The 16224-nt window shown below is 42.7% G+C and overlaps 5 protein-coding genes across 5 annotated transcripts; 3 read left to right on the top strand and 2 right to left on the bottom strand.

Annotated features, from left to right (window-relative positions):
• The first annotated feature begins 9 nt into the window (after window positions 1-9).
• On the top strand, window positions 10-2041 carry LOC108029220 (EGF domain-specific O-linked N-acetylglucosamine transferase). Its single transcript, XM_017101414.3, has 3 exons — window positions 10-1253; window positions 1309-1520; window positions 1577-2041. Exons 1-3 carry the CDS (start codon window positions 261-263, stop codon window positions 1962-1964), a joined length of 1593 nt encoding a protein of 530 aa, XP_016956903.1. The 5' UTR covers window positions 10-260; the 3' UTR covers window positions 1965-2041.
• A 237-nt stretch (window positions 2042-2278) lies between these two features.
• LOC108029221 (uncharacterized) lies at window positions 2279-3871 on the top strand. The gene is made up of 2 exons (XM_017101415.3): window positions 2279-3023; window positions 3095-3871. The coding sequence occupies exons 1-2, from the start codon at window positions 2279-2281 to the stop codon at window positions 3727-3729; spliced, it is 1380 nt and encodes a 459-aa protein (XP_016956904.1). The 3' UTR covers window positions 3730-3871.
• On the bottom strand, window positions 3794-4883 carry LOC108029222 (uncharacterized). The gene is made up of 2 exons (XM_017101416.2): window positions 4571-4883; window positions 3794-4507 (listed from the first exon to the last, which is right to left on the bottom strand). Exons 1-2 carry the CDS (start codon window positions 4767-4769, stop codon window positions 3882-3884), a joined length of 825 nt encoding a protein of 274 aa, XP_016956905.1. The 5' UTR covers window positions 4770-4883; the 3' UTR covers window positions 3794-3881.
• A 4500-nt stretch (window positions 4884-9383) lies between these two features.
• LOC108029038 (uncharacterized) lies at window positions 9384-10796 on the bottom strand. The gene has a single exon (XM_017101089.3). It carries the CDS (start codon window positions 10741-10743, stop codon window positions 9910-9912), a length of 834 nt encoding a protein of 277 aa, XP_016956578.1. The 5' UTR covers window positions 10744-10796; the 3' UTR covers window positions 9384-9909.
• A 1198-nt stretch (window positions 10797-11994) lies between these two features.
• Window positions 11995-12475, top strand: LOC122818835 (uncharacterized). Its single transcript, XM_044094273.1, has one exon. The coding sequence runs from the start codon at window positions 12097-12099 to the stop codon at window positions 12235-12237; it is 141 nt and encodes a 46-aa protein (XP_043950208.1). The 5' UTR covers window positions 11995-12096; the 3' UTR covers window positions 12238-12475.
• Window positions 12476-16224: the final 3749 nt, after the last annotated feature.

Below are 16224 nucleotides of genomic sequence, written 5' to 3'. Positions count from 1 at the left end.
CGCTTTAGCCCGCAAACGGTCACATTGAAAGACAGGTTTTGCTTTATTTCTTCGGCGAACAATTAACATGGACAATAACATTAGCCCGCTCAGCTCATAATCATCTTCTAGCCGCTTAAGGCCAGGTGAGATCATCATCATCGCTGGCCGAGAAATGCACCTGAAGATGCTGCTGTCGAAAGCGTGAGAAGTCGCCGGGAAATCGCTGGAAAATCGCCTGCAACGAAGTACTTAACTGGGACGAACAAACGAATCTCAAAATGCCAGTCCTGCCAATTCTCTTGGAGATGCTGATGCTCTTCCCCCTGTCCTGGGGCCAGGCTCACCATGTGTCGGAGGCCAAGCACCTGGATGGGTTCAGCCTGCCCAGTCTGCCCTCGGAGCACCTCATCCGCTACCTCAACACATTCCCCAAGCTGAAACAACAGCTGACCACGAATCTCACCGCGAACGGGAAGACGCCCCTCTCATCCGCCTGCTGGGGCCACGAGCGGGACTGCACGCCGAATGACCGCTTCCAGACGCCCCAGTGTCCGGGGGAGCACACCGGCTGGGCCAGGAGCAAGGAGGCCCAGCTGAGGACCTTCTACAACCAGGCGGACTTTGGCTACATCCAGGAGCAGCTCTCTCAGCTGGCGCCGCAGTGTGTGCCCACCTATTTGGGTGACTCCTCGCTGGAGTGCACCCACTATCTGCGCTTCTGTCGCGGCAGGAATCTCCTCTTCGACTTCCGCGATTTGGTGAAACGAGAAGAGCGCATTCGTTACCACATGGATGTCCTGGCTCCGGGCCAACTCCTTGGCCACTGTCAACTGAATCGAACGCGTCTCTCTGGCGAAATGGATCACATTGGATCGGCCCTGCAGTCCTGGGGCCCAGAGCTGCGCAACTTTGATGTGTTGCCCCAGCCCATACTCGAAAGCGGTCTGTGCGACGTGGTGGTGAATACGCCCACTTTCATCATGAAAATCGACGCCACGTACAACATGTATCATCACTTCTGCGACTTCTTCAACCTGTACGCCTCGCTCTTTGTCAACCAATCGCATCCGGCGGCCTTCAACACGGATGTGCAGATCCTCATTTGGGAAACCTATCCCTATGACTCGCCCTTCAGGGACACCTTCAAGGCCTTCTCCCAGAGGCCTGTGTGGACTCTCACCGATGTGGAGGGAAAGAGGGTGTGCTTCAAGAACGTTGTGCTGCCACTGCTGCCCAGGATGATCTTTGGATTGTTCTACAACACACCCATAGTAAGTGGGCGGAAAGGAAACTTAAAACGTGTATTATATTGGCTCTCTCTTTTAGATCCAGGGCTGCTCGAACAGTGGACTGTTCCGCGCCTTCTCCGAGTTCATCCTGCACCGTCTGCAGATTCCCTACCGCCCGCCACAGCAGAAGATCAGAATAACCTATCTGTCGCGGCGCACAAAGTACCGGCAAGTGCTCAACGAGGATGAGCTGCTGGCCCCGCTGGAGGCCAACGATAAGTATGCCGTGCAGCGCGTTTCCTATGAGAGGTGAGGAATGATTAGAACTGCTCCTAAGACTCTCATTGAATGTGTTTACCTGGCAGACTGTCCTTCGTCGACCAGTTGGCCATCACCAGGAACACAGACATACTCATCGGCATGCACGGCGCTGGACTGACGCACTTGCTCTTCCTGCCCAACTGGGCCTGCATCTTCGAGCTGTACAACTGCGAGGATCCCAATTGCTACAAGGACCTGGCTCGCCTGCGCGGCGTTCGCTATCGCACCTGGGAGCAGCGGGAGCTGGTCTACCCGCAGGACGAGGGACACCATCCCGAGGGCGGGGCCCATGCCAAGTTCACCAACTATAGCTTTGATGTGCAGGAATTCGTGCACCTCGTCGACGAGGCAGCCAAGGAAATACTTTCCCACAAGGAGTACCCACGAGAGTCATTAGAGAATCCCTCCAAAACGCAACACAACGAGCTGTAGATTGCCACAATTGTGATTGAATGCATTTATTTTGCTTATTTTCCTGATCCAAAATAAATCGGTATTATTTAGATCAAGTTTTAGTCAAAATATTCATTTGAAAATTTGAATCTTCAAAAGTGGGACCTTGTTATGCGGTCTACTTTGTGCATACTTTCAAAAGCTGGCTGCTGCACAATCGTTTATTTTATCGACTAACTTTCATCACTAATTGACTTGTTTTTGTTTACATTTTGCCGGCTGAATTTATAAAGGATTCAAGATCTTAACTCCTTAATTTATTATAGCTGCAAGTACTTCAAATAAGTTCTACAATGGAGGCCGAGATGGGCGACTCTATAACCCGTGATCTGAGTGACGAAGTGGATCTGAAATCCTGGAGATCTATCAAGGAAAGCTTGGACAGTTTCTTGGTGATTTTGCCCACTGTGCTGGGCTTCATCCTTTCCCGCCTTTGTGGGCACCTGCCGCTGCTATCCACGAGGAGATTCCTGCTGGAGTTCTTTTTGATTGGTCTACCCACCGTGATTTTGGTCACCGTGGGCAGCGCCTTTAGTCACAGCTATTCCCTGGTGGTTTCATTGGCTGCTGTGGGCTATATCTATAAAAGGATCCCACCCAAAACGACGAACTTTAAGTATGAGGTGGGCAAACGACCCAGAGTCTTCACCCTGCTGCGGGCCACGGCCTACAGTGGAACCTGTGCCGCCATCCTGGCCGTGGATTTCCCATCGTTTCCATTTGATTACCGAAAAAGCAGGACTTTCGGAGCCTCATTGATGGACATGGGCATCGGCCTCTTTGTAGTGACCATGGGACTGGTTTCACATCGAACGAGGACGACGGCTGATCTAAAGAAACTAAAGAGATCAGTTCTTCCTTTACTGGTTTTAGGGTTGGCACGCACCGTTGTTATCGCAGCCATCGACTATCATCAGGATGAGACGGAATATGGCAAGCACTTGAATGCCTTCTTTATCCTGGGCTTCACGAAACTACTGGGTAGCTTTTATAGTCTGCTGGTGAAGACGGATGAACAGCTCCTGGGACTTTCATTGGGTAAGTTGTGAGACGCTTTATAGATCTAAATATATGTGTTTTCCTAGACATATTTTTTTTTTGACTTTCAGGGCTGCTTTTCCTTCACGAACTGGTGCTCCAGTTGGGTCTCTCCGATTTTGTTATGTCTTCCGCACCCCACGACGGATTTTTCAGTGCCAATCGGGAGGGTTTGAGTTCCCTACATGGCTGCGTGGCTCTCTATCTGCTCAGCATTTACTTTGCCAAGTGGTATACCTCGCAGGATCACCTTAGTTATCAAGGTTTAATCATCAAGCTGAGAAAAATACTCTTTGTGGCCGTCCTCTGCTGGCTGTTGACTTTCACAAGTGCCCATTTAACAGGCATTGCACGTGTGACTTTTAGTTTTGGCTATGTGATTTGGATTTTCGCAGTGTGCCTCAGCCTCATTGTGATTTTTGCTTATTTCTTTGAACTTCAACTTGTTAGGGCAGACTTTAGTAATAGGAAATCTTCTGGAGATGATAAGGATAAGAGCCTACCCCTGCCCACCTTTGTGGAGAGCCTCAACACGAATGGTCTGACCCACTTTATGCTCTCCAACTTCCTCACGGGCATGGTCAACATGTCTCTGGACCCGGGTCATCGAAACGATTTCGAGTCCGTTTCCATACTATCCGTCTACATGTTTGTTTGTTCGGGAGCGGTGTTTATTATGCTGAAAAAGGGTGTACGACTAGCTTAGGCCACAGATCCTACGAAAAAAATTGTGTGATAAATGTTTGCTATATAAAAAACCTCATCGAAACTAATCTGGGTAAAAGTTTATATTTTAAATTGACCACACAATTAAAAAAGTATGCAATAGCGCATACAATATGTGCAAACCCTTCTGCTTTAAGGACTACCAATCGACTCAAAAGGCATAATATAACCATTGGGCATGACCAGAAAAAGGATGATGGGTGATTCCGAACCGATCCTGGAGGGCGAGTTGTCCCCATCGGACTCCTTGTACACCTCGTAGACCATGCAGCCATTGTTGCTCCGAATGAGGCGTGTCCACAGCCACTTTTGGTCCTTGCCGGCGGATGCCAGCTTGGTTTTCAGCTGCTGACAGGCCACCGAGCAAGTGGAAATCGAGCGATCCATGCGCTCCAGGCGTTCCTGTATTGCCGTACTGCCTGCCTTCTTTCTCATCGGAATGATCTCCGCCGGATGATCAAAGTCCACCCGCGGAGTTCGCTGCCGGGGACAGCAGGCGGCGGCACTTAGACGACTCGAGGTCTTGCAGCAGGACTTCGGAGTGCAGGGTGCTGGCGAATCCTTGGGATTGCAGGGCACTGCAGTAACCTTTCCGCTGCCGCAACTGCTGGTAGGCTTGGAGCAACAGCTACTCGGCGGGTTGGAGCAGCAGGTATTCCACATCGAGGACGAAGGATGAGCCGAGCTGCTGATGGAACTGCCATGGCTGGGTGTACAGGTGGAAGGCGGGGGACAGGAATCCTTTTTCAGAACCGATCCTGAAATGTATTTAGATACTTCCTTAACAATCTTTCATACCCAGAAAAACCTGAAAAACTAACCGTAGGAAGCCAGCTCCAGCATGGGTATTATTTTGGTGGCCCCCGAAAGATAGAGGATGCGGTCTAGTATCGTCATGATCACCTCGTCCGGATGCGGACCCAGCATGTCAAAGATGGGCGCCTGTGGGTTCTTCTCCAGCCTCAAGCCGGGCGGACACTCACAGCATCGCGGCGTCTGAGTTCCGCAGCAAGAGCTCATGGTCGTTCGTCTTCTAATGTCGGCATAAATAAACACCCAATTTTTCCAAATGATTTTCTCCCAAAAAGCCAGACCGGAAGCTAGTGTTCTGTGAGTGCTCAGCCCTGAGTTGCTTTGTCCAAGGAGCCAAGGGGCAGATGTCAAAGGTGCGATATCCGGCTTAGGCGCACGGCGAAGGCGTCACAAAAGATAAGATTTCTATTAAGGAAATGACTGGAATTGCTGGCATTGTCCTCTGGACATCGAGGATGGGCGCCGAGGTCAGGCGACTCGGAAAGGATATTTAATTTAACGGCCCAAACAAAGACCAAATCAAAGATGAGCCTGCGGGGGAGGTTGAGCCAGCTAACAGGCAGGACTTAAGGAGCGCGCAGATGACCAGCAATGAGCTCCTTATTGAGGTGGGAAGGGTGTGGCAGAGGGTTTTAGCTATTAGAAAGTCCCTAAAGAGAAACTTTAATATACATCTAGGAAAAACTAGTCCATCAAATAAGAAACAATAATACTTTTCATTAAAAAATATAGAGTTCGACTCTTGCTTTGAAAACTAATCATATAATTATAATTACGCAAAGTGAATTGATCCAAATTTCTAAATCATAATAAGTGGTTGCATACTTTTGGGCTTTTTAAAAGTGATTTTGAAATATACGATTTTTGTAATACTACTGTTACTGTTTTTTTAATTAACATCTTTATTTAATATAATCCAGGAACAGATCTAATTAAAGCCTTTAACCTAAATGTTTTCTTATGTAAATAATCTCTTAATTATAAATTATAATTAGTTTTCAACTTGGTATATAGGAGTAGATCAAATTACGACTAGTTTCAAGTAAATAATATATTCATATTAGTCTCTTAGGAGCAGCCCAAAATGTCTTCTTTTGAGCCTGCACTGTTACTGTAATTGTTTAATAAGGGTCAGCCCAATAGAGTATCTAAAATTCGCCATGCCTTAAAAATTTCATTCCGAATTTTTTCTCTGCGCCTTGAATGTAATTACGGCAACAGTTTCCGCTGCTGATGCGTAGCCTCTGTTCGCCATTCCGACTTTGATGCGCTTTTAATGTCATATCCTGGACGGCCCAAGGACGAGGGCGTCGTCGGTGGAACTTATCTGATTTGGGACAGCACAAATGCAATTTCCGTCCGCCAACCTTTCAACCCTTCGCCATGTGCCGAGTTAATAGCTGGGAACCAAATACAACCATATAGCATATCAGAAGGCGTGTCCGGGAAAACAGCAACAGGAGAAAGGAAAAGCGGGTGGGGGAAAGCGAGCACCTGTTCCCACAGGGGGTGGCTTTTTGGCTTTGATGGCAGATTATTTTCATTAGCAAAAGCAGCGAATTGTTGTCCACTTTGGGTAGAGGAAAATTATGAGCGTTAATTATTATTTCAATGTTCAGGTTCCCCAGCACGTGTAAAACATGCTACCCTGATTGATGTGGCCAGCAATCAGTTTGAGAATTGGTTCTTCTGCTTTTCGATTCTTTTTTTTCTGAGCTGCCAATTTGCTGACGAGTTCCCTTTTTCGGCTGCTCGTCAAATCGGATTCCATTCAAAAGGGGCTTTCATAAAGAGGCATAAATAAAAAAACCCAAATATATCTGTGCATATGCATGAGGGTCTGCGTGAAGGACTAAGCTCCTGGTCCCTGGGGAAATCGCTTAAGCCGTTCATAATGAATATCATGTGAATACGCTTATGTGTGGGAGTGACTAAGCTGCAGGACATTTTTGCAAGCGGCAGATAGAATTCGCAAAACATAAATTATATATAGCACACTTATAAGGGCGCCGTTTTAGCAGGACACCTATAGTTTTTCATAACCTACTTAGTAGTAGAGATTTATAGACTCACCAAGTATTTTAAATTTCCTCACAACTGCAAGCATGTTAAATAATAAATTCCATTATTAAGTTCCTTTTGTAGTACGCATATCTGGATATGATTGAGTCACCAAGTATTTGATATTTCCTTACAATTGCAAACATTTCCATAGAACTTTGCCAAGTTCCACATCAAATACTGATTCGTTATGGCTTCCCCAAGCGTTTCTGCTCCCTGAACGATGAGCTACGGTTCCCGGAATTACCACAAGAGTTCGTGACTGGGACTGAGGCACAGACTCCATAACAACTCCCGACGCAGGGCAAACAAAATGCTTATCGAACAACAGTTTTTATCGGGGCTTATGCGTCATGGCAGCAGGCGAAGGAAGCCCCACTCCCTTTGTACTTTTTGAAATGCTTTTAGTGAGCGAAATTGCGCAATTGTGGAGCAATCAATGCGAAGCCAAAAAAAGTGTTGAGCAAAATCAAACGGAACACAGAGCGAAATCAAACAGATGCATTAACCTCAACAGTTCTTGATTAATTTTTAAAAAAGGTATAAAATAACTAACAAGGGTTACATACGAATCAATGGCCTTTTACTGCTTTAGCTGCCTAAAAGTATGTTACAAAATATTTTAACTCAGAAGTTAGATGTATTCCTATTTTCCACTGCATACTTTTAGTCACCTTACAGTTAGTTATTTTAGTCACCTTATAATTTTTATTTGATGTCTAACTTATCTTAACAGCAAGGACCTTATTTTTACATAATTCAATATTTTGTACAAGCTTTATGAGTGTTACACATTAAACGCAAGCCTTTTTCACTTCCTAAGCTGTCTATAAGTATGCTAAAAAATAATAGAAACCAAAAGTGAATGGTTTCATAAAATAAAATTCCGTTTCACGCTGCATACTTTTAGACACGTTTTAAAAGTTTTGTTCGGAATTATAATTTGTATTTAATAACTAACTTATTATCTTAGTGCTATGGCTGAAGTACTATTCTATTCTACTATATTGCAATAAATGGAGGGCTTTATATTACTAGAGTTTTTTCTTATTTTTGCAGTGTGAAAATCCAGAGGTAGATGGACAGACAGTCGGTTGCCATGCTGACGTTCTCAGTCTGGTCTGGGTGGCATCAAAATTGCGTTGCTGTTAAATCGTGCGGAAGCTGATATGATTATGGCCTTCTAAAGTGCACCGAGGATCTCCCATGGATACACATCGCCTACTTGCATTCTAGACGATTGCAGCAATTAGCAAATATTTTCGCTAGTCTCCCCAAAACAACACTCTTCTTGGGGCAATCCCATTAAGTGATTCCAGGCTCTAAGCCCTCTACTTAGTGGCCATGGTTATAAGACCCAGACATTAAGAAGATTAATTCGCAAAGTCGCTTGTTGTTATTTTTTTCACTTGCCAAATCTCAGATAACGTTATGCATCATTGTGTCAAAGATTTGACAAATCTTTGGGAGGCCAAAGAAAGGCGGAAAAAAATCAGGAACTGGAACAATTTCACATTTCTCAAGTTGAAATGCGAAACCGGCTGTCGGTTTCCCCCATCGATGCGGCCGACTCTAAAAGGAATCATTAAATAAGAAAAGTTTGCTCGGGGAAGTTGCCCCCGTTTTACAGGAAAACAAATGTAAGGAGTTTGATAAACTCAAACATTGCGAAAAAAATTCGCAATAAAAAGCCGAGACAGGACATTGCCCCCCGGCTCAGTGCGCATTTAATAAAGCCTCCCAAATGGAATGACTTGCCCCGGCTCTCCCCCTTTGCCTTATTTTTTGTGTTTTTTCTTGCCACACAGCAAAGTCAGCAGCGTAACCGCAACACGTTAACGGTTTCGGTTTCACTCTGTGATTTACAACAACAGAAATCGGGGTTCTATATCCCAACCCCTCGTCAAAGGCTGCCGTCCTGGCGCGCTCATGTGTGAAAAGGTACTTGGGGAGTTCCCTCAGACGGCGGTTGTGTTGGCCAAAGAAAAGATATCTGAGAGATACGTATACCCTTCCGATTTTGCTCAGGGAATGCGGGGATGCGTGTACCACCAGTATACAAATTACCCTCCCAAGGGAAGCGATTGATTTTAGCCGATTACTCTGGATATCCTGCGGATCGCAGTTTGATTTGATTGCTAGCCTTTATTTTAAATCTCCATTAATAAATTATTTTAAAATGCAATGAAATGAAGCTTTTAAATATATATATTTCGCTTTGGTTTTTAATATTTTAGAAAACGTTTCCTCAGAAGGCAACTGATATGTCAAAGAAAATATATCTGATAGATACAAATCCCTGGAATGTGTGTGTCATCAGCACACAAATTACCCTCCCAAGGGAAGCGATTCATTTTAGCCGATTATTTCGATGTCCTCCGGATCACATATTGATTTCGTTGATTTGGTAAAAACAATTTTTTACTATAAGATGATTAAATTCTACACAACATTAGAAGCATTTCAAATTTTCTGAATTATGGAAAGCTCTACAAAAATGTTTAAAAATCAATGGTAAATAGTTTTTTAAAAATTAAATACCAAGTTTAATCAAATGCTCTTTGTCTTTTAAAAATCTAAAATGATGGAAAGCTCTATAAACAGGTTTAAAAAACTTTTTAATTTGTTTAATTTTTAAAACCATAAACAAAGGCCCTAACATCCGACAGCGATGCATGATAAGTTAGTGCAAGTTCGAGACTTTCTGCGCAGTTCAATGAGTCGCCCTGTAAAATTAAAATTCAAAATCAGTAGGTGGCCATTTCCAAGTCATTAAATTCATTTAGAGCCCAATGCCAAAGTTAGGCGAACGAAACTTTTCCACGTGCCGCCCGTAGATAAAGATAGATAGCAACAGGGGCGGTGGCGTTGTCCCAACAACCTGGCAATGAAGGACCTTTAACCCTCCACCACCCAAAACTCATGGCATTCTTCGAGTGTTATCGGGCGGACAGCATCGTGCATATATTAAGCGTAAATTGCCTTGGCATTCATTCCGCAGAGCTAATAGAAATGTCTGCTAGTTAATTTAGCGTCATGAAGTTGCCCGAAAATTTTTTCGATTTGGTTGCTCCGGAGATGAGTGACTTTGAAGTGGTCAGGGCAAAAAAGGGAGGAACATTTCGGAAGTTGATGTGATTTCCACGAAATATGTTAGAACACTGCGAAAAATGACATAAATCTATAAAAATATTCCTAAATATGTTATTCTTAGTGGTCTTTTCATAAATTATATATAGTAAATTAAATTTAATTAAAAAATCCGTTCCCGAACATATGTTTTTTGTTACGATAAGGGAGATATTTTATCTATATTATCTTCTTCTTTTACAACTTGATCTTTGCTGGTTTCTGAAATATTCATATTTGATTTGATTTCTGTCGCACTATTTTCTACATTAGTTGGAGATAATGTTTTTTCTGGGCTATCAATATTTTTCCTTTTTGTATTGGAAGTACTTGGTGTTTTTTCCACAGTGTTACTTTCAGTTTCTTTATTATTTTCTCTATGTGTTATCTTGTTAGGTTTATCGTCCAGGGAGATTTGTGATATTCTAGGCAGTTCTTGAAAAGTCTTCAGAAAATGTCTCCTAAACTCTTCCTCAGGATCTTCAATATTCTCAGTTTTCTTTAGATCTCTTTTCTTTTTATTAGTTTTTAAAGAATCATACTCCAAGAGCTCCTCCCTTAAATCAGAGCTGAGTTCCGAATCAACTGAAATCCCAGAGATAGCTGTGTCCAATCCAATATCTTCAACGCATTTATTATGGGTAACTTGAGGCCCACATTCACCGTTTGAGAGTAAGGAAATATCAGAAGGAGTTCTTTGACCATGGGGTTTACTGGAGTTTAGTTGATTTCTATTGATAGGTTGGTCTATATTTTCGCTATTTTCGGAAATAGAGCTTTTCTTATCCATGTTTTTGGATGTATTTGGCGAACTATAAGTTTGTATGGTGATAAGTTCTTCCTTAGAGCGATGGGTCGTAGGTTCCTCCCTAGATTTTGGATCTTCCAGGCTAAGAGGCCTTTTTTGCGGGTCCTCTTCTCCATTGCTACTTTTTTGGTTTGGTGAACTTTCTTTCACCTCTTTTATATCTGTAGCGGATACCGCCCTCATCACACATGTTTTAAATTTTTTCAAAAGCACAACAAATTTAATTCAAAGCCCACTGTTTCATAGACTACATTATGAATTTTTAAAGTGCGCCTGGTTTTATATTTTGGTTTTGGGCGAAAACGACTTTAGTTAATTTTATTGGGATTACATTAATCAAATGCAGGCTATAAAAATACTTTGGCGAATATATTATGGCAAATATATTTTAAATCGGAAAATTTTTAAAATAGATTTAAGCAAATAAATCTTGGAAACAGCCAATTTGCTGCAGGCATATTGCCATCTCCCTTGCACTACCTTTGCCTGTGTAACAGAATATTCCTTGTTTTTTCTTTCGGCTTTGGCAGTATCATTTATATTTTCCATATAGAATATCTTAATTGCTTATCCGCAATTAACAAAATTGCAGTGAAAGCTGCAATTGATGCAAGCCAAAAATAAAGGTGAGTGGGAGAAAGCTTTTCCCGGTGAAGTCGTAGGAGAACTGAAGACTATGGTTGGGAAAGCTTTGGTCCATTGACGTCAGCAGGCGGGAATTGCCGACGAAATGCAATGTTTAAAAATAGATAAGACCATTCGGTGAAATGGGAAATGTGTAATGGGAAAACCACCCCTTTCCAAATGCGACTGCCAACTTTTCACCGCCCGGTGGGCGGGAAGCAACCCTTTTTGCAAGCGGGCGACGTCGACACTCCATTAATTGAAGCCCCTGGATTACGGAAAATGGCATTGTCTTTCCAAAAACAACACCCGTTGCGAAGTGCGGTACAAATCTTTATAATCCCCGATAATTTCGTTAATGGCTTTAATCACTTACGCGCAGGAACGAAAGGATTAGGTCGAAAGAAGGGGAATAATTTAAATATCATTTAATTTTATGCCAAGCTCGACTCGAAATTTTCCAAATGGCGGCCATTGCGATGAAAGGTCCTGGCTCCTCCTTTTGCTCCTGGCTGTCCTTGTGTGCATAAGGTCAAACACATACACACGCACACGGGGGAATCCGTACATATACGTATGGTTATTTACCTAAACGCCACAGGAACATGTATCTATATACACCCAATTAGGCGGCAACAATTGTTGCCACTTTCGGTGGGGGAAACTCAACACTCTCCTGTGCTGTGTGGAAACTCAACACGAAAGTTTCCCATTTTCCTGATAGCGGGGGGAGTCGGAAAAAAGCTTCGTCCCCGCGGCGGCAGCTATAAAAACCCCGGCCCAGTCACTGGCGCCACACACAAACCACAATCGACGCCCGGGAAGCGGACGTGAGAAGGGAGCCCAGTCAGGGAAAAGCAGAGGAAAACCCAGGAGAAAGCGCAGGGGAATCCCCCTCGATACCACAAGGACATGCCTTGGCAAGGACCTCGACTGCTGTGGCTCAACTGCCGACGGAGCTGGCGAAGATGTGGACATGGCGGTGGAACTGGAGCTGGGAGCACAAGAATCCCGCTCACGGTTGCCTGGAGTCGGTATCAAAGGATGCCATAAATCTGGAGTTTTTTGAACACCAGAGGGAGTAGTCCTTATCGCTACTCCCTGCTATTATATCTCTCAATGAACCTAAAGAATATCATAGCAACATCATATCAATCCATATCGATCTAGACCCTATGATTAGGAAATTGTTTTTGTTGTGGCATTGTTTTGAACTTTCAATGGAAATTAAATGTGATTTTATGTAAATAAAATAAATTGTTTATAATTAAACAAAGGAGATTTTAAAATATTGAATTTGTGCTATTATTTAAAAGCTGGAATTGGAGCCCAAATGTACTACTTTGATCCATAGGTTTTAAGAAATACGAGATTATATACGAGTATTTAGAAAACAGTCAGTCGATGAAAATAACAAATAAAGGCATTGTTATTTTTTTTAACAATTTTAAGGAGTGATTAATTACTACGTTTTTTGGAAGTCCAATCAAAAGGTTGTTATTTTAAACGATTTCTGATATATTAGAAAATGTCAAAACCCTGATGATATTTCTTGAATCTTTGAGGTCCAAATATTTTATTTATCTTTCCCTGTTTTATTATTTTTTCTATCCGAATCGAGAGTAATAAAACCAGCAAAGAGCAAACAATCGAAGCAATCCAAGCCATCATTTGGCAAATAAGCAGGTCTATTTCGACCCCCATCCAGGCTGCTCAAAAGTAATCAGAAAACTTTTCCGAATTGTGGTGGGTGGTGCTAAAAATTTGCATATGTCAACACGAAAGAGCAGCAACAATTGCCCTGAAACGCAATTTATTTACCGACCGACCGACCGACCCAAGGACGGGACGCATCGAAGCACAAGAGATACATTTGCCCGATGAGCAAAATTGAAATGTTAATTACACGGGGTTGTTCCACCGCCGGGCAAACAGTTTAAAAAACAGTCGAGAGCGGTGTTTAGACACTGGCTAAGCAAACAATCCAGCTGGTTCGTGATTTGTTTGCTCAGCTCTTAATCAGACCGGGTTCTGCGGAGCACTTTCCACGGAGAAAGGCCAGCGGCAGTGAAAGTTTAATACGGCATCGATAGCTCCGGGTGGCAATACATCGCTATGCTCAGGAGCTAAACGCTGGCAAACAGTCGGGGGATGTGCTGGAGCAACCTTGCTCCGTGGTCCTACCCATGCCAAGCCCTCCCATTCCGAAGGACTATCCTTCTGTTGACGATGATGAGGTGTGAATGCCACCGCAGATTCAGCCTGTTTTGTTTTATGCCTTCGTCAGGGCGAATCCTGCTGTTGTGGCATCCACTTGAGGTTAATTGAATTTCATTGCGTCCTTGCCAAATGGAAAACGTTTTTTCCCCATTTAAGCTGGTTAGTGGAAATGTGTGCAGTACCTGCCGAGCATTATTATTAATTGAGTCCGATGGTAATTGAAAAGTTTTCCGGCTTCCTAATTTGATCTGAAGCGCAACCCTCCCTTTGATGTTATTACGTTTTTATTGGTTTGGATGAAGTAAGATATTCAAAGTTTTTTAAAAATTTGAAATATAATATATTATAATATTCCTAAAATCTAAATAATACTTTGAAATTATATTAAGCGAATAAATAAATGCTTAGGTTCATTACCAGAATTTTAGATTTTTTGTAAGCAGCTTATTGTAAAACTAACTAACTAAAGCTAACTTTTATAAAACTTAAAAATATACAAAAAGTAAAAAAATAATTTTAATAAAAATGGTACCTTTTTTTGGGGATTAGCCATAAAATTTATCAAACGTGAAGATAAATAAAATACACTTATACCTCACATTTTGTTAGAAATGCTTCTGAAATGTTCCCAAAAAATCCATCTTACACTCTTACCAAGCTGAAATTCACAAATCCCGGAACAGCAATTTTTTCCATTTATTACTTGACAACTTCCCATATCGAGTTTCCCAACTTTGGCGACACATTAAAAGGATTTCGCTCGGCACGTGCCTTCGCCCACTCAAGTTGGGTGCTGAAAAATAATAAAACAGAAGTGGAAACTTGAGGAAAAGCGCGGAATTAGCATTTATTTTCAAAGAGCGTGTTTATTTGGCTATTTATTCAATTTTAATTTCAATTCCTTCCGCGCTTTTCCTACTCTCCCTTAGAACAATCAGTCACGGGTGCAGAAGGAATAGATGCGATTACATTTAATTGAATTTTTTCCGCGCGCTGTTTGCACAAGGAAAGCCAAAAACAGAATTGGATGTATTATATTACCAATAAGAGAAGGGAAAAAATAATAAAAAATGCACAGCGCGATTGGCAATACTAAGAAAAGCGGAAGAAAAGTCGGAAAACGTGATGCGGCCAAGTATTCAAATTTCTGGCGTTCTGTGGCATAAATCCAAGGGGGAAATCGAGCTGAGCTTGTTACGTTAAAGTTGTCTCATGTATTATTTATACTCGAACTAACAAGTAGTCATAAAAATCCTGCACAGAAATTACCTGTTGATGAGCAGGCCACAGCGCGCTAGTTTAACCCTCAATTACCAAACTCTCGGGGGTGAAATTGAGCCACATGCGAGGAATGGGAGGAAACCTTTCGTTTTCCCCGGGGGGTACATTAAAATTTTATTAACTTGGCGGCGGTATTAAGAAACACTTGGCACGTTAAATCAATTTGCCATTTTATAAATCTTCATTTCGCACCTGAGACGTGATCCTGGCGCCCGGCAGCCACAGGTGGTCCTGCGAGAGGAAGCCAAAGGAGCTTTGGGTTAAGCCCCCAGCTGAAACGTGACTCCGCCAGGCAGCCCAGGATTTGTTCTCTTATTTATATTTATTTTTTTGGCAAGCATTTTATTTGCGCACTCATTTCAATTAGCTAAAATGCCCTCTGTCACACCATTTGCCTGATTGTTTCTCTGACCAAATGTGTGAGTGTGTTGCGGGTTCATTGCCCATTTTGGGGGCATTTTTAATTTCTATAATGCCTTTTGTGATCTCTGAACGGTCCTAATGGCACTCCAGTTGCGTATTATTGTTACATTTTATTGTCAACGACAGTGAGCTTTTAAGGAAATTATACAATTGCATTATGACGCCGCACTGACCACTTGGAAGCCTCCGGCTGCCTGGCTTTTATTGCTATCTCTAACGATAGAGTTTAAAATTTCCAACGCATTGGAAAACCGGAGGAGGTCCTTTGGGCCCCCACACCTCGCGAAGAAAAAAGAGCAATCGTGGCAAAAGGGAGTTGTGTACTACAAATCGCTCAACGGGCGGCCCACGAAGGACGACTGTCAATGTTTTCGCCCTTTTGCAGTCGGTGGGTGGCATAATTTATGGCCGCCCATCGTTGCCCGTTCTCCGATTTCCCGAGTTTCCACTGCGGTTATTAAAATGCTCAATGCTCTTACCCATACCAGAAGCGAGATCCACACTCCGGCTTTGAAGCACGGACTGCGGGACTTCGGGACTCCAGTTCGCATTGTCGTCAGACAACTGCAAAAAGTGTAGCACACTCGCCGGCGCCGACTAATGGCAGTTGAAGGACCAAGTACGGTGGAATCAAGTCCGGCTTATTGCGAGTAAAATATACATAGTTTTCAGAAACTAATTTCAAAAACCTCTTACTAGAATAACAGTAAACTTTAGGTGTCTGAAAGTATGCAATATTGTATTGACATATTATACTGATGAGCCTAAAACATATTTTGTTGCATACTTTTAGACACCTACAAAATTAGCAAAGCTTTTTTAAAAAATATAATACTTTCTAATTAATACTAATACGGTGGTTGCTAATATTTTGTTTTACAATTTTACATATTTGAACCTATGTAAAATCAGCTACCCGTTCTTAGTTATTGGCAAATGTTAGCCCAAAGTGTGTGAGCCACACCCACTGTCTAAGCTTCCCTTTCGTCTGATAATCAATAAAATGTTTTGGCATTTACTTTCATTGTTTGCTGCTGATGCTGCTGCCGCTGCAACGCCCCTCCACCACGCCCACGCACAAGGACTATATTTGCATATATTTCGAGTGGCAACTGG

Source organism: Drosophila biarmipes, chromosome 2L (assembly GCF_025231255.1).
Source record: "Drosophila biarmipes strain raj3 chromosome 2L, RU_DBia_V1.1, whole genome shotgun sequence".
In the NCBI taxonomy this organism is placed as follows: domain Eukaryota; kingdom Metazoa; phylum Arthropoda; class Insecta; order Diptera; family Drosophilidae; genus Drosophila; species Drosophila biarmipes.
This window is presented reverse-complemented; position numbering and strand designations above follow the sequence as displayed.

Excerpts from the sequence above, each read along its gene's own strand:
- LOC108029220 (XM_017101414.3), top strand. The coding sequence starts at position 261 with ATGCCAGTCCTGCCAATTCTCTTGGAGATGCTGATGCTCTTCCCCCTG. Across the intron at positions 1,254-1,308 it reads TGTTCTACAACACACCCATA|ATCCAGGGCTGCTCGAACAG; the intron begins GTAAGTGGGCGG and ends TCTCTCTTTTAG. Across the intron at positions 1,521-1,576 it reads CAGCGCGTTTCCTATGAGAG|ACTGTCCTTCGTCGACCAGT; the intron begins GTGAGGAATGAT and ends TTTACCTGGCAG.
- LOC108029038 (XM_017101089.3), bottom strand. The coding sequence starts at position 10,743 with ATGAGGGCGGTATCCGCTACAGATATAAAAGAGGTGAAAGAAAGTTCA.
- LOC122818835 (XM_044094273.1), top strand. The coding sequence starts at position 12,097 with ATGCCTTGGCAAGGACCTCGACTGCTGTGGCTCAACTGCCGACGGAGC.
- LOC108029221 (XM_017101415.3), top strand. The coding sequence starts at position 2,279 with ATGGAGGCCGAGATGGGCGACTCTATAACCCGTGATCTGAGTGACGAA. Across the intron at positions 3,024-3,094 it reads GCTCCTGGGACTTTCATTGG|GGCTGCTTTTCCTTCACGAA; the intron begins GTAAGTTGTGAG and ends TTTGACTTTCAG.
- LOC108029222 (XM_017101416.2), bottom strand. The coding sequence starts at position 4,769 with ATGAGCTCTTGCTGCGGAACTCAGACGCCGCGATGCTGTGAGTGTCCG. Across the intron at positions 4,508-4,570 it reads GCTGGAGCTGGCTTCCTACG|GATCGGTTCTGAAAAAGGAT; the intron begins GTTAGTTTTTCA and ends AATACATTTCAG.